This window comes from Bemisia tabaci, chromosome 2 (genome assembly GCF_918797505.1).
Source record: "Bemisia tabaci chromosome 2, PGI_BMITA_v3".
Taxonomy (NCBI): domain Eukaryota; kingdom Metazoa; phylum Arthropoda; class Insecta; order Hemiptera; family Aleyrodidae; genus Bemisia; species Bemisia tabaci.
This window is the reverse complement of record NC_092794.1, coordinates 31,494,111-31,520,494: the sequence shown is the minus strand read 5'-3', so window position 1 is coordinate 31,520,494 and position 26,384 is coordinate 31,494,111. Positions and strand designations below refer to the sequence as shown.

Sequence of the window (26,384 nt, the reverse complement as noted above, 5' to 3'; positions counted from 1 at the left end):
CCTCGTATGAAAAATTAATGCTCTATCATTTTAGGGATAAACAATTATACGATATTACCAACCTTCTCCGCGTTATTGGCGAGAAATCGCGGTGAAACGGTCATTTTCGCGGAAATTTGAGATATTTTAACATTTTAAGCCCCCCCCTCCCCATTTCGGGGGACCGCGGGTAATGGCGAAAGTCACTTAAGACTCTTCTAGACCAAAATTTCACGAGCTTTCAGAAGGGTTGTTTGGAGTTTTGCCCTAAAATCAAGCCTTTTCGAGAAAAATGGGAAAATTCGCGGAAAAGTCGGAATTCTGAGCAATTTTGGGGGGTTAAGGGGGGGCTTACTCCCCCACCACGATAGAATTCGCGTAGACAAGAAAAATCTTATTCTACTAGTCGAGAGCTTCAAGAAAATCACCTCTTCAGAATTCCCACGGGGGGGGGGGGGGGGAGGGTTACCCCTTGCTGGCCCACGGTCTAGAACGAGGGGAAAACGAGATGGAAATACCTGAGGACGAGTAGCTAGGAGATCAGAGAAGCGTGTATTTGGGCGAAGAGAACCAGATAAAAGTGAGAACTGAGAAGTGTAACCAAGGAAAAGAAGGAAACATACCTAAGTATATCAATAAGGAGGAACATATATGCAATACTTACATACAAGCGAGATCGCACAGGGTGCCACCCCCGGGCAGCTTACTCAGGGTTTAGGACTGGGAATATTTCAGTGATAATTACTACGACCGAAAGTGTCGGAGCTGGTCAGAATCAAAGCGACTCTGGTTATATTATCTTTATCAGGATAGAGGTGTATACATTCTGCCCATCCTCCAAGGTAGCAGAGGCACAAAATTATCCTCTAGTATTACTGACGTATATTTATTACCCTTACGATGTTTTTCTCACTCAGTGGTACCCATCTCCCCTTGAAAGTTTTTAAATCTATAGGTACGATCCCCCCCCCCCCTAATCTTAGGTTATTCACCTCCTTCACTGGGGGCATTGAGGGGGGGGGGCGGGGGGTCTCCTCCGAAGAATTTTGAAATTTTTTATGTTGTTGGGGGCAATTTTGAGACTGATATTGGCTTAAGACTAAACCTATTGTACATATGCAAGTTATTGGGCGTTCCTTCTGAGATCAAATTTATTTCGGCACCCGTATCGATACGCATTTGAGTTTGAGCATCTATACTAATAAAGCAGACTTCACGTTGATTGACTCACTCACTGACTGACTGACTCACGTATCAGCGGATCTCGTGAACGGGAGGCCGTGTGACCCTGAGATTCCGCACTGGGATCCCTCTCTACCCCGAGGCGCCGGATAAGGGAGGATTTCGCGATCCGCCCGCCGCGCGCCGGTTCGCGGGATATCGCGGTCCGCGTGTGTCGATTTTCCCGTAAGGACAACGGGTGCGAGAAAGAGTGCGAGTGAGATGGAGCAAGTTCCGCGGCTCGCGCTGGAAGACAGCTGATGAATTTTACGTGTGTTCTTCTGGTACGCGCAACGGGTGCGAGGAAGATGGAAGGAGTTCGGCGTCCAACGAGTGCGAGGAAGATGGAACGAGTTCGGCGTAGCGCTGTTGGAAACGCCGCGCCATGATTTTTGCGAGCTCCGACTCGTGCATCCGTTGCCGGGCTACTCTCTTGGGGATGTGAAAATCTGGAAAATCTGTCTGTGCATTGGCATAGACTCTTTATTCTATGGCATTGGTCTCCTCTGCGAAAGTATGAGATATTTGCTCCGCGGATCCTTTTGTTTTCTTCCGTTTTTTTTTTTTTGCAAAAGATTGGTGAAAAAATGTGCTTCGCGGAGCCTTCCGTTTTCTGTTTTTTTTTCTTTCTTTTTTTTGCGAAAATTTAACTGCTCAAGTCCGAAAGTAAATAAATTGTTGTGATTTAGTCTTCACATCGCCTAGGGTTATTTTTTGTTACTTTTTTTATCTTCTGTTTGGAAATGATTTGGGCAAATTCTCGGAAAATTTTAAGAGAAGCTGTTGTTTGGCTTCAAAAATAAAATAAATAAACCAAAATGGACCATAAAGACGATGTGCAACGTTGCAATCGGAGGAGAAACGGGGTTTTCGCGCGCATTTCATCAATATTTGACTCCGATCGTGGAAGGCGCTTTTGATAGAACTGTTACTCCACGGGGGATGTCCACATTGCCGCTTGCTAGATTGAAGGCGTTTTGTACTGTGATGACGGCTCGGTCACACTGCGCCTGCAGACGCGGTGCTGACAGCGGAGCAAAACTAGAACATAGCTTCGACATGCCTTTTTTTTTTATTATTATTATAATTATCACATGCGCTTACTGCAGAACAGACCAAAATAGCAGCTTTAATCAGCATACTACTAATCTCTGCATTTTTATCAAACCAGTGCGTCTCGCCAATTTTGAAATAGTAGATAATAATTCAGAAACACAATTAGTAACTGATCACTAATCACACTGATTGCTGATGGTGGGGTTTTCCTGTGCGTAGCACGGGTTTCCTGCTAGTCATTTATAAAAACGGTTTCGAACCACCGACGGCGTTTTTTTTTTTTTTTTTTTTTTTTTTTTTTGGTACCTAGAGGAGCATTAATTTCGAAAACATCTGCGATTGTTGGAAAATCATGATTTTCATTTGCCAGAGGGGCATCCGACTGATCCGGGGCAGCACTGACTTGACCGCAAAATAGGATTTGATCATCATAATCAGAATTTGAATTACCATGAGAATTATTCAAGATTAAATTAGAAACATTTCTGTCGATACGACAACATCTAGAATAATGATTTTTTTACCGCAATTTCGACACATCACATTTTCAGCAGGACATCTGTGGCAATGTTGCTGACCACAATTTTCACACGCTAGATCTTCACGACGATTAAAAGGGCGATGAGCTTCTATACGAGGATGATCCACGATGAGGTGACGACCTTTGGTGCGGTGATGATCTTCTGTAAAGAGATGAGCTCCTGTAGGGAGATGATCTTCTGTGTGGGGAGATGACTGGCGATGATGCCGAAATGGTGACATTTGGCGATAAGGAGTTCTTTTACGATAAGGCGAAGAGCGCCGGTGAGAAGTAGGGTGAGTGGGAAGGAGAACGGCTGTCTGACCGACGAGATGTCGGGAAATGACGCCAGTAAATTCTCTTCTTTGTTGCGTTGAGCAAGTTTTTCAGAGTTCTCTTTGGATTTTTGAAGTGTTTGCGCCGACTCAAAAATCTTGGCGAGATAGGTTTCAGTTGATTTTAACAGCTCAACTTTGATCTCCTCGCTTTCACTGGACATGTTGCCTATAAATAGATCCTTGGTTATGCTGTCTCTCAGATCTGCCAGTTGGCCGTTTTTACTGAGGATTTTACGATGGGTTAAAAAATCTTCGAAGGATTCTCCAGCTTTTTGTCTACGATTGAATAGCGTGAGTCTCTCGACCATGACATTTAATTTAGGTTCAAAATGGCTTTTAAAGGCAATGAGCTTCTTTTGCTGAACGCTACTGACTTCTACGTCGAAGGACTTGAAAACTGGCATGGCTTTTCTGCCCATACATGTTAGTAGTAAAGCATTTTTATGGGCTCCAGTTTCCTTATCAAGACCTGCTGCAAATAAAAAGATGGTGAAATTAGCGTAGATTCTTTCCATGCAACTGACAAATGTCAAATGACAATGTGATTGGCTGATAAGACGATAAGGACGTTAAGTGACTGACGTGCAGATGAGCCTTTCAGCAATGGACCGATATCTTTCAAATCAATTTGACTGGCAATTGATTTGTAAAATACAGTAATACGTGGTGTCTTGCGGCAGTCACATAATGACAAGAGACATTGAAAATTAACTTAGACTTGCAATATTGACAGTAGACCAAGATGATTGAGGTTATGACGAGATAGACTAGACTTTGACTCGACAGATGTGGATGTGACTGCTGACTTGACGGAGACTGAGTTGACATGACTTAGATTTGACGCATTGACTGAGACGGAATTAGCTTGACTTGACAGACATGAACTGATTTAACGTGACAGACATGGACTGATTTAACGTGAAAGACCTGGATTTTGACAATCGAGGCAGACTTGGATGTAGCCCTGCTAAAAATGTTCCATGTGGATTCACGTGGAAATGACCCGATTTCCATGTGATTTCATGGAAATCGTCTGACTTCCATGTCCTTCGACATGGAAATCATAACGTTTCCATGAAACTCACATGGAAACCAAGTCATTTCCATCAAGCCGTCATGGAAATGAAAACATTTCCTTGTGAGCTCGACATGGAAATCATAACGTTTCCATGCAACTCACACGGAAACCAAGTCATTTCCATCAAGTCTTCATGGAAATGAAAATATTTCCTTGTGAGCTCGACATGGAACTCATAACACTTCCATGCAACTCACACGGAAACCAAGTCATTTCCATCAAGCCTTCATGGAATTGAAAATCCCCTTCTCAGTTCGGCGTGGAAATAAAAATTGCGGATTTAAACATGAATTTCGCGGCTTTAAAATCTTTCAATTTTTGGGCAATTCTAAACTGGACATACGCTCCGACATGCGCAACATGCGAAAATTACACATCGGAGCGTGAGTGTCGCGTTTGAAGCATAACTACGATGTTGAAGGCGCTCCGCAAGGTGCGCGCCAAGGAATTATACTCGGTATACGGTTCAAACCAGAGATGCAAGATTTTATATGTAACTTCATAAAATGAAATTTCGTGAATTCCAATCATTTTTGAAAACTTCTGTGCTATGGGCTCATTATGACATGAAAAGGAAAAATCTTAAGTTTTGGAAGGGGGGGGGGGGAATGAAGGGAAAAAGGAAAAAACCGAAAGAAGAGCTATACGATCATTGTTGCGGGTTGCATTAGCAGTCAAATTTTTTCTTCTCAGGCGTATGTTTAGAAAGGAGGTGAAGAAGATCCCCATATCAGGGTGATCGAAAAAAGTCTCAATTTTGGTCATCACTCAAGTACTTTTTCATCAGAAGGTAGTGTTTAGCATGTTATGTTTTTTTCTTCAGTTATTAAATCCTCTAAATTTTTTTGTAAAGAATTTGAAAAGAATTGCTGGAACCAATTTTTTTTAATGATATGATTTCGATCTCAGCCCTGAAAATCAAGTACCTGAAATTTTATGAAGCTCAATAATTAAAGAAATGTGCCAAAATGTATGATGGATAAAAGCTTAGTATGTACTTACATCTACACGCAAGTGAAAGCAATAATAAGCACAATAATCTTAAAAAGTACATGGTGTACTCAAAGCTCCCTGATGAAAATTAGGGCCACCCTTTCAGACATACTTTGTGGGCAGGCCATCTATGACAGCCATGGGAACTTGTTTGACGGGTATATGTCAGTATGTAATTGATATCAGCGCATAGACCTTCTTGGACTTGTAGGATTTTCTATATCATAGCAGCGTAGTTTTTCAAAGTTCGCATGTTAGCAGTTCCAAACCCACATGTATCTTCCACTAGGCATGTGTAAAGAGAATCTTTCAGCTAAATATGCATCATGAAAAGTAATAATGGATGACATCTGTCATGCAGACATACTCAATAAAATAGAAAATGAACAAACAACACTCACCAACTCGCTCAAGTCTGTAATCCACTGGGTCAGAAAAATCCACTTGAAGACAATGAATCCAAATTTCCGATTAGAACTGGTGCAGGTACGAAGGAACTTTTGAAAACACGATGAGTGCATTGTAAAAATATCTAAAGCACTCTTTAACGTAAGAGAAAAATTAGCACCATGATTTACTAGCTGATCAATACAGAACGCCACTCTCAGAAAAGCACTAACACAACACGATTTTTCAGTTTAGTTTTAGAGGAGAAAGCATTTTTCAAAAGCGACATCATAGATCCACAGCTTAAATAATTTCACGATTTACTACGATCATTGATGATATTAAGGTAGCCATCGATTCTCTACCCGACGTTCCTTCCACACATGACAGGAAACATCTACAGGCATAGAGCAAATGGCACTGAGCAGCAATGTACATCTGATAAGGCAAGCTCCTGGAAGTGTCGATCTGCAAAAATACAAAGCGGGAGACAGATCATCAAATTGATCTACCTATGGTTAATGGCCGTCCTTGGAGACAGACAATAAACTACGTAACAATATATCAACCACCTTTTGATAACAGAACGAATTTAAAATGAGAGCAAGACCCTTCCTTATGGAGGGAGGGCCAAGAAACATTTAAAAACGGAACATTTTACTACTTACAGCTCTGAGCCACTGAATATAATACATTCCACCAGTCAATAAAATTTTAAATTTTGAATGTTGATGGATAACCTGATTGCCAGTATACATTGAGTTGAAACCAGTTGAAACATCTGATACGTAGAGCGGTTCATTCTTATAGAAGCTTCCGAAGTAGTTCCAGATAGGTACTTTAAAATTAGACACCGGTCAAATGTAGTACAAGAGAGGAAATGGGTGCAACAAAACTTTAATTGTCCTTGATTCTTTTGTGAAAGGTGTGAAAGTGAAAAATTATTCATTAAATTACTTACTTGAGGTGATGTGATGTGAGAGATATGAGATAAATATAACCTAACTTTTGTGAAGATGTTCCTAGTTCCTGGAATAATCGTTCCTTGCCGATACTTCCAGGGTTGTATTTATTATCTAAATAATTATCAGGCAAATGTTTTCAAAAGGATTAAAATACAAAAACTGGCTTTCTATAATCATTATAGCGGCTGATTTTCACTCATTTTCATACGCAACCTCGATAAAAAGGCAAAAGGCGGAACCGCGGAATGGTCCCTCGTCCAACTGTTCGATGTCCAACTCGCACTCGGAACTCCGGACCGGACCATTGTTCAATTCAATCCACCCAGCCACTAGCCAGCCAAGCCAATAGCCATGCCATGCCGTGAATTTCAAAATGAAAACTTAATTTGATCTACTTTTCATGATTCTTAACGAAGAATCGATTGTATTATCGGCGTCTACTTGACTATACTCAGTTTCATCGAACACAGGTAAATTATCTCTCTTTCACTTCTTCACGACGGACACACCTAAGTATGAGCCTGTCACCTTGTACTTACATTACACATTTGTCATGTCAAGCTATACTGATCAAGTAACTCGAGTTTAATTTTCTTTGCCGATTTACGATTCAGTCGATATGTTCTAACGAGCGAGGTAATTGTGAATTCTATTCTCTTGGTTTGCGAATGCATTTACTACCATGTGCTATTCCTAACCGTGGTTACGAAGTTGATCGAAGAGTCTACGTCTAATAAATCTATCCACTCCTTCCGTGGGAAGGGAGATAATCTTTCATCTATTTAGCATTGAAGGGAAAGACCAGAATCAAGATGGTGGATCTTCTGTTGCACTCTCTAAGTGCAAATCTTATTATCCGCGGACTTCATCACAAGTAGAAACTTCCCAACTCTTGCAGGCGAGTGCTATAGGTAGTCTGTTGGAACATCCTCATACTGCCTGCATTTTCCTTGTGTCTTCAAAAGAATCAAGGACAATTAAAGTTTTGTTGCACCCATTTCCTCTCTTGTACTACATTTGACCGGTGTCTAATTTTAAAGTACCTATCTGGAACTACTTACGAAAGCTTCTATGAGAATGAACCGCTCTACGTATCAGATGTTTCAACTCAATGTATACTGGCAATCAGGTTATCCATCAACATTCAAAATTTAAAATTTTATAGACTGGTGGAATGTATTTTATTCAGTGGCTCAGACCTGTCAGTAGTAAAATGTTCCGTTTTTAAATGTTTCTTGGCCCTCCCTCCATAAGGAAGGGTCTTGCTCTCATTTTAAATTTGTTCTGTTATCAAAAGGTGGTTGATATATTGTTACGTAGTTTATTGTCTGTCTCCAAGGACGGCCATTAACCATAGGTAGATCAATTTGATGATCTGTCTCCCGCTTTGTATTTTTGCAGATCGACACTTCCAAGAGCTTGCCTTATCAGATGTACATTGCTGCTCAGTGCCATTTGCTCTATGCCTGTAGATGTTTCCTGTCATGTGTGGAAGGAACGTCGGGTAGAGAATCGATGGCTACCTTAATATCATCAATGATCGTAGTAAATCGTGAAATTATTTAAGCTGTGGATCTATGATGTCGCTTTTGAAAAATGCTTTCTCCTCTAAAACTAAACTGAAAAATCGTGTTGTGTTAGTGCTTTTCTGAGAGTGGCGTTCTGTATTGATCAGCTAGTAAATCATGGTGCTAATTTTTCTCTTACGTTAAAGAGTGCTTTAGATATTTTTACAATGCACTCATCGTGTTTTCAAAAGTTCCTTCGTACCTGCACCAGTTCTAATCGGAAGTTTGGATTCATTGTCTTCAAGTGGATTTTTCTGACCCAGTGGATTACAGATTTGAGCGAGTTGGTGAGTGTTGTTTGTTCATTTTCTATTTTACTGAGCATGTCTGCATGGTCCAAATATCATGTGCTCCCATTGGGACGCTTGTCTCCTTTGTCTTGATTCTAAGATTTATTTAATTTCTGTGAGCAATTTGGATGGTACTGAAACCTTCTTGTGATCATTTTTATGCAAATGGTTTTCTTTCCATGAAAAATTGTCACGGAAATGATTTCGTTTCCATGAAAAATTTTCACGGAAATGATTTCGTTTCCATGAAAAATTTTCATGGAAATAAGCCACATGGAAATCAGTCACACGGAAATCAGCCACATGGAAATATTTCCTGTTCCATTTTTCCGTGTCATTTTTTCATGGAAATCAACTTCATGGAAATCATCCACACGGAACATTTTTAGCAGGGAGGTAACAGACTTAGACGAGGCAGACTCGGATGTGATAGACTTTGAGAATATTTGATTAAGACGACAATGACGGACCTGACATGGTTGCGACGACTGGCTTGAGCCGATTGAGTTGACGAAGACAGGGCTAACATGACTTAGATTTGACGTTGTGGTGAGACGAAATCAGTTTGATTGACCTGACTGGATGAAGACATACTTGACTTTACGGAATTGCACTGACGATGTACACAGACCATTATTTAGTTGACACGACAGGACAAAGGACTGATTTGACGTGACGGACTTAGACGAAAACCGAAAAGAGGCCACTTGGGCACAAGACGCGGCGCGAGAAAGCGAGCTAAAATTTTTGGGTAAAATACTTAAAAAACATGTCGGAATAATACGAAAACGAAATAAGGCTAAAACCACAACTAGAGCATTACGAAAAATTTAAAGACCCCGCACCTGACACCATATGTTGTCTTGGTGAAAAGGACGACAACAAGGAAGAGACACCATTCAGGTGGACGCCATGACAGAAAGAATATTGAGTGTTGCCTTGCCCGACAACCCCGAGCGGCCGGGTGACAGTGTTGCCATGTTGACTCTATACTTCCATAACCTAGCAAAAATCAACATTTTCCCCTTAATTTTCCCGAATAAGTGAAAATCACAGCAAGGTCGCCTCACTTAATCCAGTGAGAGCTTCCAGGATTTGATAAATTTTTGCTGACGAACTGCCAGTAGGAAGGATCTCGGTGGACCTACCGAGATGCAGTCGGCCTCACTGGCATAAATAAGTCTGCAAAAACATGGCGTAAGCATCGGTTTGATGCGATTCGCGCAAGCCAGTTTCGCTGCTCCAATTCGGTCGCGCACTCCCCCCCCCCCCCCCCTTCCAAGGGATGTATTCTGGTGTGCATCTCGGTGAACCTTCCAAGATGTAGTCGGAATTATTCGCATAAAAAATTCTTCAAGACATGGCGCAGGAATCGGTTTAACGCGACTCGCTGACGCTGAAATTGGTGGCGTCAACAACACCCCCCCCCCTTCCCGTATATGGCAACGTGGTTCATTTTTTTAATTCGGATTGTCTCTAGCCTATTCACAGGATAGAATAGACTCAACAAAACAGTAGATAATCTCAAATGCAACGAATGAACCCGGGTGTCATAACTACATATCATACGCTGAATTTTGAACTTTGACCCCCAAAATGGGGTGTAAAACTTTGAGATTGGAAGAAACGGCCGTTGACACTTTTGGTCAGTAGGTCAAGATCTACAACGTCAAAAAATCAGCCGATGTAACCGGGCCCTTTTTTCCATAAGGTTGGACCGTCGTCCTTTTGCCGATTTTTGGGTTTAGATTAATCCTTTAGGCTTATTCGCAGGGGCTAGCTTCCCTCTTTTTTACTAAAAATTCCAAATCTGCCAAGATTTTTGGCCTAATCGATGTGATGTATCGCATGCCAGTTCGCCCACGTCACTTGAGCTTGACGAATTACTAAGACCAATCCACGCAGATCAGTCATTACTAATTTAGGCCTGGATACATGCTCAAATTTCCGTCAATTTCCGATCAAAATTATGACAAAAATGGCGGTCAAATTTTTGCAGGCCGCAAAAATTTGATGGTAGATGGTGCGCACCAGTCACCATTTGATCGGAAATTGATGGAAATTTGAGTGTGTATCCAGGCCATTTCTGCGATCTAGTGGATGAATTTTGAGACCCTTCTGCACATTGAGGCGGGAAGTTCAAATGCAGTGCATTTCTTCTGGCTGCGGCCGAGAGAGGGCCGATGTCGAGCGGGGAAGGGAGATGAACTCCAAAAAGATATGCAATGACAATAACTGACTTGTGTGGGTTGGTATTGGTTTTTATCACTATCATTTGAAGGGTTTTAGAAAAAAATAGTTGAAAAACAATACGGAAACTTGCTTTTCCTTCTTTTTTTTCAAAAAATAAACAAAAACAAAAAACAAAAAAGAAATAACCTTCTTATGTCAAAAATGTAGGGGGGGGGGGGCTCTTGCCACACCCTATCTTTAAAAAAATGAGAGGTGTTCAAAATTACCCCCTAGATTAGGGAAACTTTGTACACTCCTCGCTTTTTGAAGATTGTGAAAAATTTAAGACCAAAATCATAGATAAAAAAGGAGGTGTTTGCATCTTGAGGTTTGTTTACCCTGTGACGTAGGTCGGTACAACCTGGCCAGCGAAATCCGCAATTCGAAGTATGAAAAACGGGCCATAATGTCCGATTTTTTTTGCTTAAATCAACTCATGATTTAATATCAAGCACTTTTTATAGCACGACTTTTTCCCTTAAATTACACCATTTCCAAGAAAATCGATGATAAACCTCGTCGTACCGTCCTACGTCATCAAAAAAAGTCCAGGATGTTCGAAATGCAAACACCTTCTTTTTTTGCTCTATGCGCCAACACAATCATCAAAACAATTTTTTTCAATTTTTAGGTTGCCGGCCAGGTTGGCCTAGTGGTCAGCGCGGCTGACTCTAGGCCAATAGGTCCCGGGTTCGAATCCCGGTGGTGGCGACAAATTTTCATGGAACTGACGAGTGTATCTGCAGAAACAGATTCCACTCGGCCTTAATCCCTGAAAATTTGAAAGCCTGGAGCATGGATGTGCCTAAATCCCATGATGTCTAAGGACAATAAATACTGTCTATCGATGGCTGTAGGTTCCAACGGAATATAAGCCACTAAACCAGCAAAAAAAAAAAAAAAAAAAAAAAAAATTTAGGTTAGGTACTCCTGACTGTCGTGCCCGGGCGGAAACTGTAAAAAAATGAAATTCGCAATGAGTGAAAGCCTCCGAATGAGTATATTTAAGGTAAAATATGACTCAGAAGAGCTCTGACAGTGATTTTAAGGTTTTTAATACATTTTTTCTATTAAAATAAGAATATTTCACTGATTGTGAAACTTTCTGGCCAAAATCAAATTTCATGAAATTTAATATGAAACACGTGAAACTTTCCGGTGAAATTTTCAATTCGCAACTATGACCACCAAACACTTTTAAGACACTGAGACAGCTTCGATACCTGATGTGAGAAAGGCGCAGGAAGACGTCATTACATGAGAATAGGGCACGACCGGATGGTACTGCATTCTGGGAACTGATATGGCAGACTCCAGATATTGCTCTGAGTTGTAACAGTCTATTCCACCTGAAATATCGATGAAATGTATTTAGCGCATACAGAATGAAAATAATTTTTTTAAAATAAGGACCTTGTGGTATGAATTGTAAGTGCAAATCAAGTAGGTGCGTAGCACAGGGTGACATTAATTTCGCTCGAAGGGTTTTAATTATTGCCACTGGATTGAAGTCTTTGTACATTGCTAATCTGAGAATTGGAGGGGCTTTTTCTTTTAAAATCTATTGCTATGAATTTGAAGTAGATTGATAGTCTAGTCGGGGAGAAATAGGGGTTGACCCCGGAGCAAATTGCATACCTAACAAACTTTTCCTGTATAACCGTCATCAGTAGGTCCTCCTGAACAACATACTAAAAGTTAATCACGGCTCGATCCTGGAACACCACCCAAAATGCCTAAATTTCAAAATGGCAGCCATTGTAAGGCCATAAGGGATTTCCGTTCTTTAAGATGTTCCCAGACTGTCATGTGAGGTATCATTTCCTAGGTAATTTTGGCCGCAGATTTCATATAAATGAAGAGTCAATAAAGCCCCCGGGTCAAAGAGGGTGCCCCAAATCCAAGATTGCGGCTAAATTTGAGAGGCAGGATGGTCATTTTTCAACTTTTACGTGATTGGGTAAGTGCGGTATCATTACCTCTGCGATTTTGATCGTGAATTTCATGAATGATATCAAAACAGCTCCCCGGTGAAAGGGGGTGTTCTAATTCCAACACTGCGGCTAAATTTGAGAGACAGGAGGGTGCATTTTTTAGATTTTTATGTGAAAAGGCGAGTGAGTTGTATTTATTCCTATGAATTTTTGGTTGTAGATTTCATGTATCATGTCGAAAAAGCCTTCCGATCGACAGAAGTGCCCCAAATCCAAGATGGCGGCCAAATTTGAAAAGTGGAAGTGCGATTTTTTTTTTTTTTTTTTTTATGACCACCTAATAAGACAAGGAAGGTGTCTCTTTCCGTGTACCTATCTTCAATCAACAAGCCTAAATGAAATGTAAAACAATAATTTTACTCATGGCTGCTCACGTTAGCAGTCATGCATGTACGTTAGTCAGGTCGCCGTGATACGCGTTGAACCTCCTCTCTGAGAGGTGATTCTCGCGGAACTACGAACGAGTTGAACCCCTCCCCACTCAGCATAGAACCCTAATACAATCTTAGTATAATATTACACATCTTACACATCAACATTGCAGCCATATTATATCCATCTTAGTGAGAATAAGGCAAGATTGCATCAATGTTGATGTGCTACTGCCAGGGACTTGCCTGAACATTGCAACAACATTGATAGTAAGGTTGAAGTAACATTACAATCATCTTACATAATATTGATATGCCCCCGTCAACATTGTTATCAGGTTGACACTTCTTGACATCTCCTTGATTGCCGGTCTATCAAGCTTACATCAATGTTGATATTTCTTACATAACCTGGATACAACATTATATCCACCTTGATATTTACTAATTTTTCCTCACCAGAATATGGTATTCCCCCTCCCCCACCCCCATCCTCTCCGCTGCTATCTACTCTCCTCCCTCCCTGCTGCTATCTCCTCTTCCCTTTCCTGCTGCTGTCTACTCTCTCCTCTCTAGCTTCTATGCTCATGAGAAGGGCATCACTTCATTTAAATGATACAAAATTATAAATTTTTTACAAAATCATACAAAATTTATACAATAAAACCAAATAAGCACGTTACGAAATGTTCAATACGAGTTATGACTGTTTATTTCAATTACATACATTCAATAAAATTGAAAAACTATGTACGTTAGTTTCGTGCTAAAAAAGTAAACATTTGCATTATATTTGCATCATGAGAGAAGTTATACTTTTCTTGCTGAGCAACCATATCAATGGCTAAAGGCATCTCTCGGCTGATTCTCCTCATCCTCGACTTCCGTGACAGAGCAGACCAGTCAGAGTCAGACATCTTGGATCAGTCTTACTCTTAGATCAAGTAAATGAGCTAGTAGGTACCGAACGTAAAGCAATTATAAGCAGTTTAGAATACGTGTACTTTGACTTCCGGCACTCAATGATCACCACTTGAAAATGACCACTCATAAGACACAAACACCTTACACCTATCACTATACCACCATCCAAGTAGCAGTGATCGCGATAAATTGTGATTTAATCGAAGAATGTATCGCGATTTTATCGACGTCGCGATTTATTGCAATATTATCGGACAAAAAATCGCGATGAATTGCAATAAAATCGCGATTTTATCGACGGCGATTCATCGCAATATAATGGGGAGAAAAATCGCGATAAATTGCAATAAAATCGCGATTTTATCGAACGCGATTTTAAAGAGATAAAATTGCAATTTTTCATCAACGCCCACTAACGCATGAATGACGCTTTATGAAAGATGTTCTATACCGCCGCCGCCGTTTTAACCAAGGTCCGTTCGTAACTTAACCATCTCATTTTTTTTATCAATTATTGGTAATGTTACAAAGACAGACTGGTAAGCGTACCTAAAAACCGGTATTTTTACTGATTTTTTCAGGTAAGAATACCACTTTTATTGGTAATCCATTCTCGGTAACTTCACCATTTTATCTCGGTAATTCTGCCACAGTCGATAATAAATATTGGCGTTTTTACCAAGGTCCATCGGTACCTAACTTTGCCATCTCACTATTATTGGTAATTTTACAGAGACAGAATGATGAGATTACCAATAGAACCTTATTTTACCAACCGTATTTCAAGGTATGAAATAAAATACAGGGAAGGGAAAAAAAATCCAATGAAAACTCGGTGTCAGTCAACGCAAAGACATAAGTTGTAAGGTTGCGAAGCGCCGATCCATGTATAAGAGGCTTCAATTCGCACTCGTTAGGCATATAGAGGCCATAGCCTAGTGGCACAGTGCTGGCCTTCCGCCGTAGCGATAGGGGTTCGAATCCCCGCGGAGGCTCCGGGGATTTTACGCCGGACATCGTCAAAGGACCTGACGGCGGAACCTAACGGCAGTCGGCTAACAACGTTAATCCCTTCTTTGGCGATGTTATCGGTGCTAAAATCGCTAGGATCATCAACATCTGAGCGATTATCCTCGATCTTATCGCGAAAGAATCGCAGTTTTTTCGAGCCGATAAAATCGCAATAAACAACACCACAATATTTTTACATCAAGAGTGGCGGTAGCCACCCCCGGTCGAGGAAAATGACGACCTACTAAAGTCCCGATAGCAAAGGGGTGGCCGACACTCTTAGTCACACCTAACTCCCTTAATCTGAAAATTGATTCGATTTAGAATGGAATTCAGAGCAAACAGCAGCACGGATTCCAACGATCTTGGTGTCTATGGACGCAGCTAAGTTAGCCGGATGGCATTTAAGGGTTTATTATCTAACAGTCGGTAGCTGCACCACCAGTGTAAGTCCATAACATAACCTAACTATTTGATGTGTTTACATCAAGTTTCCATGTGTTAAAAAAGAGAAGGAATGGGCGCTACATACTTACTTGGCCCAGCGATTTACGCAGCAACATAAATTCTTGATTTTATAGTAATCATCAAGCTGAGAAAATAGAACGAGTACATACCTTTCATGAAAGACTTTGTTACACATTGACTGGCCACATGGTGTTTCTAACAACTTCTGACTCAAAATCAAAGAGACTCGAAGAAAACCAAATTTGAGCTAATACTCATCATCAAAGATCTCTGAATTAGGGACATAAAGTTGACTCAGTGATTGAATTATACCTCGCATCCCCATGATGTCTTCGATGTAAACAAGCAACGGTAAGAGGCGAAAGCTTTCCAAGATTAGTCATGAAGAACACAAGATCTTAATGTCAATAACATACACTTAGGAAAAGCACAAGCACTCCAGAGCACGTAGGTTGAAAGCAAAATTTAAAGCGAATAAATTTTGGTCAGAGCATAGTGACCGTGTCGCATGTAGTGTGATGGGCGAAGGCTCATATTACAGTGATTTTTAGATCTTTTCTTGTGACTGATAGGGTCCACTGAAAATAACTACATCTCTTCAAGATATGGAAACTAGCATTTGTGACTTGAGGAAAACAATAATGTAATTAAAAACTGAGAGTAATGGACCCTCCCGTCGATCCATTGGTGTGCATGGTAGGGAAATATTTGGATGCTGTTAGTCACGAAAATGCAAACTGTGGTGTAAGTCCTGCTTCCTTTTGATAGTTTGGCACAACTTTGGTGTCCTTTCATCGACGTAATTTACCTGAATTACATTTATTGATGCTTGGGTCAGACAGATACACGGACTTATAACCTCACTTTTGAAAAGACAACACTTGAGCATTTTAAGAGAAACTAATGAAATAGTGTATCGGGCTCTGGCAGAAGACGTGCGACGTAATAATATAAGTGTGAAAAAATATAAGTTAGCTTCTACAGAGAATTGAACTCTTATATTATATCAAATCATAGATCTGTTCTCAACTAGTTAGAGTATTAGAAGTTGGTAACGAAGGGAATTTCGTTCCCGAAACACGGGCTGGACTAGGGCTGGACTGGCGACTGGCTGAACTGAACTAAACTGAACGAAATCGACCAATGACATTGAACCACTACCGGTTTTTTTCTAAATTCAAAACATTATAGCTAAAATTTTGAAAGTTATTTGCCGATGCTGAATTATCCAAGCATTGAACCCCTATTAAATGTGGTAGAAATGAAATCCTCATATCTTCAGGCATGATCCTTTATAGGTTTCATTAGAATCTGTGGCCGTGTAAGCAAGAAATCTGTTGTGAAAGGTGATCATGTCGGTTTCCCGCTACTAAACGGCCCATGTTACAAAAATATTTGTCATTTTGGGCCTTTAAGCGCTTATAACTTTTTGAAAACTCAATGGATCTAGATGAAACTTTCCCACTTAGTAGGCCCAATTTAGGTGCGTCAGTAGACACCAAGATCGTTAGAATTCGTGCCGTCATTTGGGCTGCAGTCGAGTTAGAACTAGAGTCCCTTTATACCCAGAGTTACGACAACTCGATTATCAGCTGACTGACAGCCGGCCTTGGCTGGCCATGGAGGCCGAAACGAGTGCACCCAAACGAACGATATTGGGGGATAAGGATCAGGAATCCTGCGATGTCTGTCACACAGAAACAACAACATCAACAAATTGATCAATTAAAAAGAAAATGAGATTGGTTTGTGAATAATTTCTTAATCTATTTTCATTTTGGACCGATGGCAATAACAATTTACTCTTGATAAACCACAATTAGGTAATATTTTCATTATTCTTGTTCACATACGAGGTACCCTGGTAAAAATAAGTCATACAAATTACCTATAGCCCGGCCATAGGAAAAATCCTATGGTAAATTGAAACATGGCCTTTTGGCGATAGGAATTTTCTATAGCCGGCGATTGAGAATTCCTATGGCTCGCTGTAGGAATTTTCAATAGCCGGCTATAGAAAATTTAGGGGTTCGCAGCTAGGGGATGGTGGAAAAGGGTTAATATTGTGGAAATAAATTTTGAAACCATGAAAAATAAAAATAATGAAACTTCTGGGATGTAATTTAATCGATTTTGAGGATTAGAAATTTCCTACCTACCTTGGGGATTGAACCCGGGACCTACCTAACACTAACCGAAGACCCTACCAATTGAGCTATACCAGATGATGCCTTAACTTGACGCAAAACCGGTATTTAACGTCGATTTGAACGGGCTATTTTCAATCTGCCTGGATTTGTCCGTGTATTTATTTTACTTTTTACTTTACTATATTTTTGAAATTTATTTTATCGTTTTACTTGTTTTATTTCCTTGCTGACTCTATTTTTTTCTTCACTCTATTTTATTTTTCAAGTACTTAATTTTTCTTCTTTAATTATTTACTTCTTATTCCTTTATTTTGTCTTATTTTTTAATCTAATTTATTTTAATACTTTATAATGTTTACTTTTTGAATTCATTCTATCCTTTAACCTCATTTAGATTTTCCCTTATACTTTATTTTTTTCTTCACCTCATTTTTTTACTTCATCTCCATGCTCTCTCTAATTTTTTACTTCAATTTAGTCTTTGACTTCATTTTATCATATATTTAATTCACTTTATTTTATTTCTCTTCTGTTGTCTCTGTAATTCTATTATATCTGATATTCTATTACTTCCACTATTCTATTATTTTATTTATTTTTTTCTCTTTAAATATTTCATTTTCATTATGGGAGTGGTAGGCCTAAAGGGAAGAAGAGACAGTATATAGCGCTAGTGCGAGAAAGAGAGGTGCGCGTGACTTAGGATCCAACTGAAGCTCCGGTGCGGATGCTTTGCGCACTCATGTGACACATCTCAGCACCTATGCGCTAAATCTCACTCCCCTATTCATTCTCACGCCGGATTTTCCGTCGGACGGAATCAACGATTTTTAACAGTGTATATTTGGCCGATTCAAATAAAAAAAATCAAAATCAAATCAAATTAAATTATGGAAAAGAAAGAATTATTGAGAAAAAATGGAAGAAAAATATTTTTAGAAAAGGAATTTCCAGGATAGATTCACTGGCGCTTATGATGATTTTCGAAAAAAACTACTTTTTTGATTGCCCCTCGTGCACACGCGTATTTCCAATCGCCAGATACTGAACATTCTGTTGCCGGCTACAGATGGCTGTCTTGGCAGCGGATGGTTATTGCCGTTATCCTATCACCACTATCTAGTGATAGCCACAAATGGCCAGCTATTGAATGTCCTATCGCTGGCTATTCATGGCTATCGCCGGCTGTAGAACGTTCTATCGCCGGCCATTCGTGGCTATCGCCGGCTGTAGAACGTTCTATCGCTGGCCATTCGTGGCTATAGCCGGCGATTGAACGTTCTATCGCCGGCCATTCGTGGCTATAGCCGGCGTTTGAACGTTCTATCGCCGGCCATTCGTGGCTATAGCCGGCGATTGAGCGTTCTATCGCCGGCCATTCGTGGCGATAGAGCTTTTTATCGCCGGCCATAAGGGCGATAAGAAAATCCTATCGCCAGCTATAAAAGCTATAGAAAATCCTACAGCCGGCCATAAGATTTCTCTATCGCCTTTATGGCTTATTTTTACCAGGGTACCGCCATCTTGGTGCACTCGTTTCGGCCTCCATGAGCGAGAACCAATCAGAATTGGATTTTTTTTTAGGCCACTTTCAGCTCAACCCTGGCCCAACCAAAAGTGAGTTGTCGTAACTCTGGGTATAAAGGGACTCTAGTTAGAACCATAGAGAAAAAAAAGGAGGTTTTTGCATTTCGGGCATCTTGGAATTTTATGATGACTTGATGACGTAGGTGGGTACAGCGAAGTTTAGTTAAATATAAAAAACGGACCATAATGTCCGATTTTTTACTTAAATCAACTCATTGTATAATTTCAAGCACTTTTTATAGAATGACTTTTTTCCTTAAATTACACCATTTCCAAGAAAATCGACAGGATAAAAACGTCGCTGTATCCACCTACGTCATCAAGTCATCAAAAAATTCCAAGATGCTCGAAATGCAAACACCTCCTTTTTTTCTCTATGAGTCAGAACCATAGAGTACAATAGAGTCCTTTTATGCTGAGAGTCAAGACAATTCGGCTCATGGATGTCACTAACGGGAATAAATATTACAGAAATTGAACGTTTTTCGTAATCTTTGATCGGCCCATTCTCAAATGCCTTTCTCCGTTCCTCCTCTCATTCCGTTTGTTCCTTGCCGAACCCGTAATTCCGTGGTCCATTCCAGATTATAATCTTTGCAATTGGTGAAAATGTAATCTTTATTCCCGTTTTTGACACTGTGGAGGCCTAAAATACGGGAACCAATCAGAAATGGATTCAAATTGTCTTGACTCTCAGTATAAAGGGACTCTAGAGTACAATAGAGTCCCTTTATACTGAGAGTCAAGACAATTTGAATCCATTTCTGATTGGTTCCCGTATCTTAGGCCTCCACAGTGTCACAAACGGGAATAAAGATTACATTTTCACCAATTGCAAAGATTATAATCTGGAATGGACCAGGGAATTACGAGTTCGGCAAGGAACAAACGGAATGAGAGGAGGAACGGAGAAAGGCATTTGAGAATGGGCCGATCAAAGATTACGAAAAACGTTCAATTTCTGTAATCTTTATTCCCGTTTGTGACATCCATGAGCCGAATTGTCTTGACTCTCAGTATAAAGGGACTCTAGAGTACAATAGAGTCGCAAAGTACTGGATCGCCGATGAAGTCACTTTTAGAGGCTGTTTTGTCCAGTTCTCCGGAGACTAGTGTGCGGCGACTGAGGCCTTGTCTCCACTAGAGTACCTGTATAGCGAGAGTATGGACAGATCGCTTCATGGAGGGCTTAGGGCCCAAAAGTGCAGCCACCCTTCTAACCAACCTCTAACGCACAAAATTTCACTGCCAGTCTGCAGGTTCCAATTCTAACCAAGATGGCCAAGAATGTACATAAATGAGCGTTCTTCCGCAAAATTGAGTAAATTTATGCAAAAACTGAGTCAAACACGTGCTTAATAAACGACGGTTCGTAACAATAGTATTAGTAAATCGTTCTGAATAATTGAAATTCATAGGTTGGCTGCATTTCTGGGCCCTAACTTTATTCGCAGAAGCATCGGTGAAGGCCTGATGGATTTTCGGAGTTTCCAGAGACAAAGAGAGACCGAGCACGTTGGGTTTTCAGTGAGGCATATCTAATTCTCGGAGATCCAACGGAACAACAGTCATGTATTTTCTGATTTCGCCTAAAGTTGACTGATGCTACTCGGCCGTTGGCATTATGGCGGCTTGTTTACATTCTTCCTAATCAATTGCAAAGCGGAAAATTTTCCATTTTTTCATTTGAAACTCTTCCTAATTGTCATGAAATGACCTATTAGAAGGTAAAAAATTAATTCCCCCATTTTAATCAACATTTATGATACTTTCGGTGGTTTCACTTTATGTAGCGAGAAGCAGATTCCTCGAGACTCTGAGCCTGGTCCGCAGATTGTTCAACTTCATAATGGATAATTTTAGTTATCGAACTTTCTTTTGACTTTAAATGGTGTATAATTTTTTCTAGACTGTATCAATACTTTGTGATCAAATTCTCAATCTATTAACCTCCATATCATGTCGCAGGATAGAGATATTTTAGCTATTTGAGATCTGTCAAGAACCTGATCACAGCAGCACTGCCAGTCTTACAGATACACTGTACTGAAATTTGACGAAAAAAAATTTACTGTCTATGTCATAAGCTGCTCACTATGATAAGTATTAATCGTGGATCAAATGCTTGATGTCTACAACATCCTATCTCTAAGCCTGATGTAGTGCGTTGAAAGCGGAGTGTTATGGTTGCGAAGCGTCGATATTTGTTGTTAAGGAGGCGTGTAAATGAAACGTTTGGATAAGCTCGCAAGCTGTACGAATTCTTTTGTGTGTGGAAAATAACTGAATGTCCAGAATTCTAAACATCTGACTGTATCTCAAGTACCTAAAAGAAATGTTGGTCAGGTCAGAGTTTGTGAATCCTTGGCAGCAGTTAATGCAATTCTTCTACATATTTAAGGCCTTCGCTCATCAAAGTTAGGTAAGTAAGAGACCGCTCAGATCCATCATATTATGCTTGTCAGTATATTAGTCCATAACTCCATAGTGTAAAAATCCTTGGAGGGTGAAGTGCCCATCATCTGATGGAGTTCCTGAGATTTGTTTAAGAACTTTTCTTCCTGATTATTCTCTCAATTTTACCAGAATTGTCTCTTCCACCACCATCATAAAGTATTTCAACCTTGCATTAAATGAGAAATGATGTATACGCTATCAACTTCGCCTTAGAATTCCTAAAATTGGGAGTCGTGAAACAAATAAAGTAGCTTCACCGTAAACATTTGCTAGCTTAGTTGGCAGTAAAACTCTCATTAATTCGGTGAAAATACAAGTAAATGTTTTTTCTTCGCTCATTTCGATGAGGAAACACATTGAATACATATAAATTGTGATACTGGATGCAACTAATACTACTTCCTGTAAAATTGGAAAATGTGTAACTCGAAAAAAGGAAAGAGGATCTCACCAGAGTGCTCTCTTACAACTTATAGATCAAAATTCGTGATATTTCGGCCCTTAAAGGTTCTTTCATCATTCAGAAATAAAGAAACTAAATTTAGTTTGAACAGGCATCTTTCAAGAAAGAAATGTGACAGCTTATTAGCAGTTTTTAGCTTTTTCATAATGCGTTAAATCTACCTCTTGACGAGAACAGGCGAAGATTCAAACCGCGCACTACTTATCGTTGGTTTACATTTCTCACTTACCAAACTTTAATGAGCAAAGTTGTTAAGTACGTAGGAGAATTTCAGTAACTGCTGCCAAGGATTCACAAACTCTGACCTGACCAACATTTCCTTCAGGTACTTGAGATACGGTCAGATGTTTAGAATTCTGGACATTCAGTTATTTTTCACACACAAAAGAAATTGTACTGCTTACAGGCTAATCCAACCGTTTCATTTACACAGCTCCTTAAAGACACATATCGACTCTTCAGTCGAAATGCTCCGCATTCAATGCATTACATCAGGCTTCGGGATAGGATTTTGGAAACAGAATTATTACAGAGAATTATTTTGAAAAAATTATACACCATTTACAGTCAAAGAACATTTCGATTGCTAAAATAATTATCCATATGGAAGTTGAACAATCTGAGGACCAGGCTGTCTCGAGGAATCTGTTTCTCACTGCAAGAAGTGAAACCACCGAAAGTATCACAAATGTTGAGTAGAAGGGGTGAATTAATTATTTACTTGTTATAAGGTAAAAAGTCATTTTATGACAAATTCGGAGAGTTTCAAAGGAAAAATTGGAAAATTTTCCGTTTTGCAAGTGATAAGGAAGAATGTAAACAAATCGCCATATTGCCAAAAGCTCACCAGATGCGACTAGCACCAGTCAACTTTAGGCGAAATCAGAAAAATGATGACCGTTGTTTTGTTGAATCCGCGAGAATTAGATGTGCCTCACTCAAAATACATTGGCGGAATAGGGCGTGCTCGGTCTCTCTTTGTCTCTGGGAGTTTCACATCTGTCCATACTCTCGCTATACAGGTACTCTAGTCTCCACGAGCCGTTTCACGAGATTTGTCCCAGGGAAAAATCCCACTTACGAAGTTGGGAAAAATATTGAGTTAATCAATATTTTTCCCAGTACCAAGTTTGGTACTTGTACCTACCCCTAGGACCCACTGAAAGAAGAAGAAGTGAAAACGAATTGTGCGATATTTTATTCATTACTACATTGTTAATGTTTAATTGTTTAGTTAAAATAATGTGTCTAATTGTCAATTGAGTGCAATTATTATTTTAATCCCGGTTAAATACTCGACTTTAACCAATTTATCTTCCCGCGAAAACTAGTCGCAGGACTGTATGAGCCCCGTCCCGTGTAGAGTACCTGTTGATTTCTCCATGAGCCACCGTGTTAGAAATGCCGGTTGGCTCACACTTTGTATAAGTCAGAAAATAAATCCCTGCATGAATAAAATCCAGGAGTAACATAGGTACATCAATGGATTCATTATGGCTTTGACCATCTATTTATAGCAAAATTTGCACAAATTAATATCGATTGAATTAAAAAATTTCGAAAAAACACAAGCAGTCCTTGCTTTTCCCGTAAGCCGCCGTGATAAGAAATGCCGGTCGGTTCACACTTGATTTAAGTCTTAATTTACGTTCCTTTTTAAATATTATTCAGGAGTATGATACATTAATGGATTCATTATGGCTTTGACTACCTATTGATAGCAAATTTTGCAAAAATTAATGCTGATTCATTAAAAAATTTCGAAAGAACACAAGCAGTTCTTGATTTCTCCATAAGCCACCGTGATAATAAGTGCCGATGGGTTCACACTTGGTTAGGTTAAGCACATGCGGCCGGAACCGATTTCCGATTCCCTCCCGGCTTTGAAGTAAATTGAAATATGTGGCAACGTCGCAACACTTGATCAAGTAGTAAGACGAAATAATCAAGATCCAAAATAAACTCACCATTCTCAGATACACCTGATACCGCACATTTTCGGCCTCCCGTTATTACACCCCGACAAAGTGGGTGACTCATTCGTGAAGTTTTTCTTGTTCGCACATCCTGAATGTCCTCAAGTGACCAAATTCGCCAATTACCTACTTCAAACGTACATCGGTGAAGGAGCCCAGTTCCCCCGAAAATGTGGGCTGAACGATCAGCTGATCCAGCGCGAACCACCAACTCGTGTGAGAGTTTTCACGCGCGGTACAACTCCTTTTATTACAAAGCTCATCCCGATTTTCCGAGTTTCGTTGCCGTGCTGAAGAGAATTTTCCGCGACAGCAAAATTTCAATAAATTCCGCAAATCGGTCAGTGGCAAAACCCAGATCAAAAACTGCCAAAAAAATTGCTGCTCTCGAAAAAAACATATCCGAACTTCTCGAAAACTACAACGATGAAGCCTTGTTCCACTTCATTCGCACGGTGTCTCGTAGAAATTCGCCAAATGTTTTCTTGTGATTTTTTTTTATTTGGTCTTATTTTTTTTGACGCGACGGACTCTGTACACCCGTTTAAGGTACTTCATAGAAATTCGCCAAATGTTTTCTTGTGATATTTTTTTTTTTTTTTATTGGTCTTATTTTTTTTTGACGCGACGGACTCTGTACACCCGTATTTAAGGTACTTCAAACTTCTACAACTTCTACCACCTACTCTTCTACTCTTACGAGAAATGGCGCTGTATCAGGTGTATCTAGAGTACCTGTATAGCGAGAGTATGGACAGATTAGAGTCCCTTTATACCCAGAGTTACGACAACTCACTTTTGGTTGGGCCAGGATTGGGCTGAAAGTGGCCTAAAAAAAAATCCAATTCTGATTGGTTCTCGCTCATGGAGGCCGAAACTAGTGCACCAAGATGGCGGTACCTCGTATGTGAACAAGAATAATGAAAATATTACCTAATTGTGGTTTATCAAGAGTAAATTGTTATTGCCATCGGTCCAAAATGAAAATAGATTAAGAAATTATTCACAAACCAATCTCATTTTCTTTTTAATTGATCAATTTGTTGATGTTGTTGTTTCTGTGTGACAGACATCGCAGGATTCCTGATCCTTATCCCCCAATATCGTTCGTTTGAGTGCACTAGTTTCGGCCTCCATGGCCAGCCAAGGTCGGCTGCCAGTCAGCTGATAATCGAGTTGTCGTTACTCTGGGTATAAAGGACTCTAGGACAGATGTGAAACTCCGAAAATCCATCAGGCCTTCACCGATGCTTCTGCGAATAAAGTTAGGGCCCAGAAATGCAGCCAACCTATGAATTTCAATTATCCAGAACGATTTACTAATACTATTGTTACGAAACGTCGTTTATTAAGCACGTGTTTAACTCAGTTTTTGCATAAATTTACTCAATTAACGCTCATCAACATTCTTTGCCATCATGGTTAGAATTGGAATCTGCAGACTGGCAGTGAAATTTTGTGCGTTAGAAGTTGGTTAGAAGGGTGGCTGCACTTTTGGGCCCTAAGCCCTCCATGAAGCGATCTGTCCATACTCTCGCTATACAGGTACTCTAGGTGTATCTGGGAATGGTGAGTTTATTTTGGATCTTGATTATTTCGTCTTACTACTTGATCAATTGTTGCGACGTTGCCACATATTTTCAGTTTACTTCAAAGCCGGGAGGGAATCGGAAATCGGTTCCGACCGCATGAGGGTATCGGTCTTGGGAGGGAATCGGGGGAGGGAATCGGGGGAGGGAATCGGGGGAGGGAATCGGTTTCGGGAGGGAATCGGGGGAGGGAATTGGATGGCGCCCGAGCGCCGATGAAGTCAATCCATGAACGGGCCTTTCCGAGCCGCTTGCTCTCCGAAAAGTGTGAACCAAGTGTGAACCCAACGGCACTTATTTCATGGTGGCTTATGGAGAAATCAAGAACTGCTTGTGTTTTTTCGACATTTTTAATTCAATCATCATTAATTTTTGCAAATTTTGCTGCAAACAGGTAGTCAAAGCCATAGTGAATCCATTAATGTATCATACTCTTGAATAATACTCAAAAAGGGACGTAATTGAGACTTAAGGTGATTCGATGGACGCCATATTTTGTGTCAGAACGGCATGCGATATATCGCATCAATTGGTTCCATATTTTCAGCTACTCGTCATTTTTCTCCTATTTTGAGATCGCAATTTTGTTGTCAGGAGTCTAAAGCACTCACTTACCAATTTTAACAAAGAAATTCAACGTAATAAAGGCGTGGTTTTTTCAGAGAGAAAATATCGCATTCGAGTGCAGTTTCGATATCAGTATCGAATGCGATGTTTTCTCTCTGAAAAAACCACGCCTTTAATACGTTGAATTTCTTTGTTAAAAT

General features: G+C 40.0%; 2 protein-coding genes across 3 annotated transcripts in view; one reads left to right on the top strand and one right to left on the bottom strand.

The window, feature by feature from the left end:
- LOC109038042 (uncharacterized) overlaps nucleotides 1–26,384 on the bottom strand; it is a 236,592-nt gene that overhangs the window by 29,383 nt on the left and 180,825 nt on the right. For both annotated transcript variants that reach the window (XM_072297137.1, XM_072297138.1), the window contains 2 exons: nucleotides 11,851–11,976; nucleotides 2,781–3,586 (listed from right to left, as the gene is read on the bottom strand). In XM_072297137.1, the coding sequence (XP_072153238.1) occupies nucleotides 2,886–3,586; nucleotides 11,851–11,976 (827 nt within the window). In that variant the 3' untranslated portion in view covers nucleotides 2,781–2,885. The remainder of the gene's footprint in view (nucleotides 1–2,780; nucleotides 3,587–11,850; nucleotides 11,977–26,384) is intronic.
- The window catches only part of Xxylt (Xyloside xylosyltransferase), a 167,718-nt gene that overhangs the window by 139,919 nt on the left and 1,415 nt on the right, over nucleotides 1–26,384 (top strand). The gene's annotated exons all lie outside the window — the stretch shown is intronic.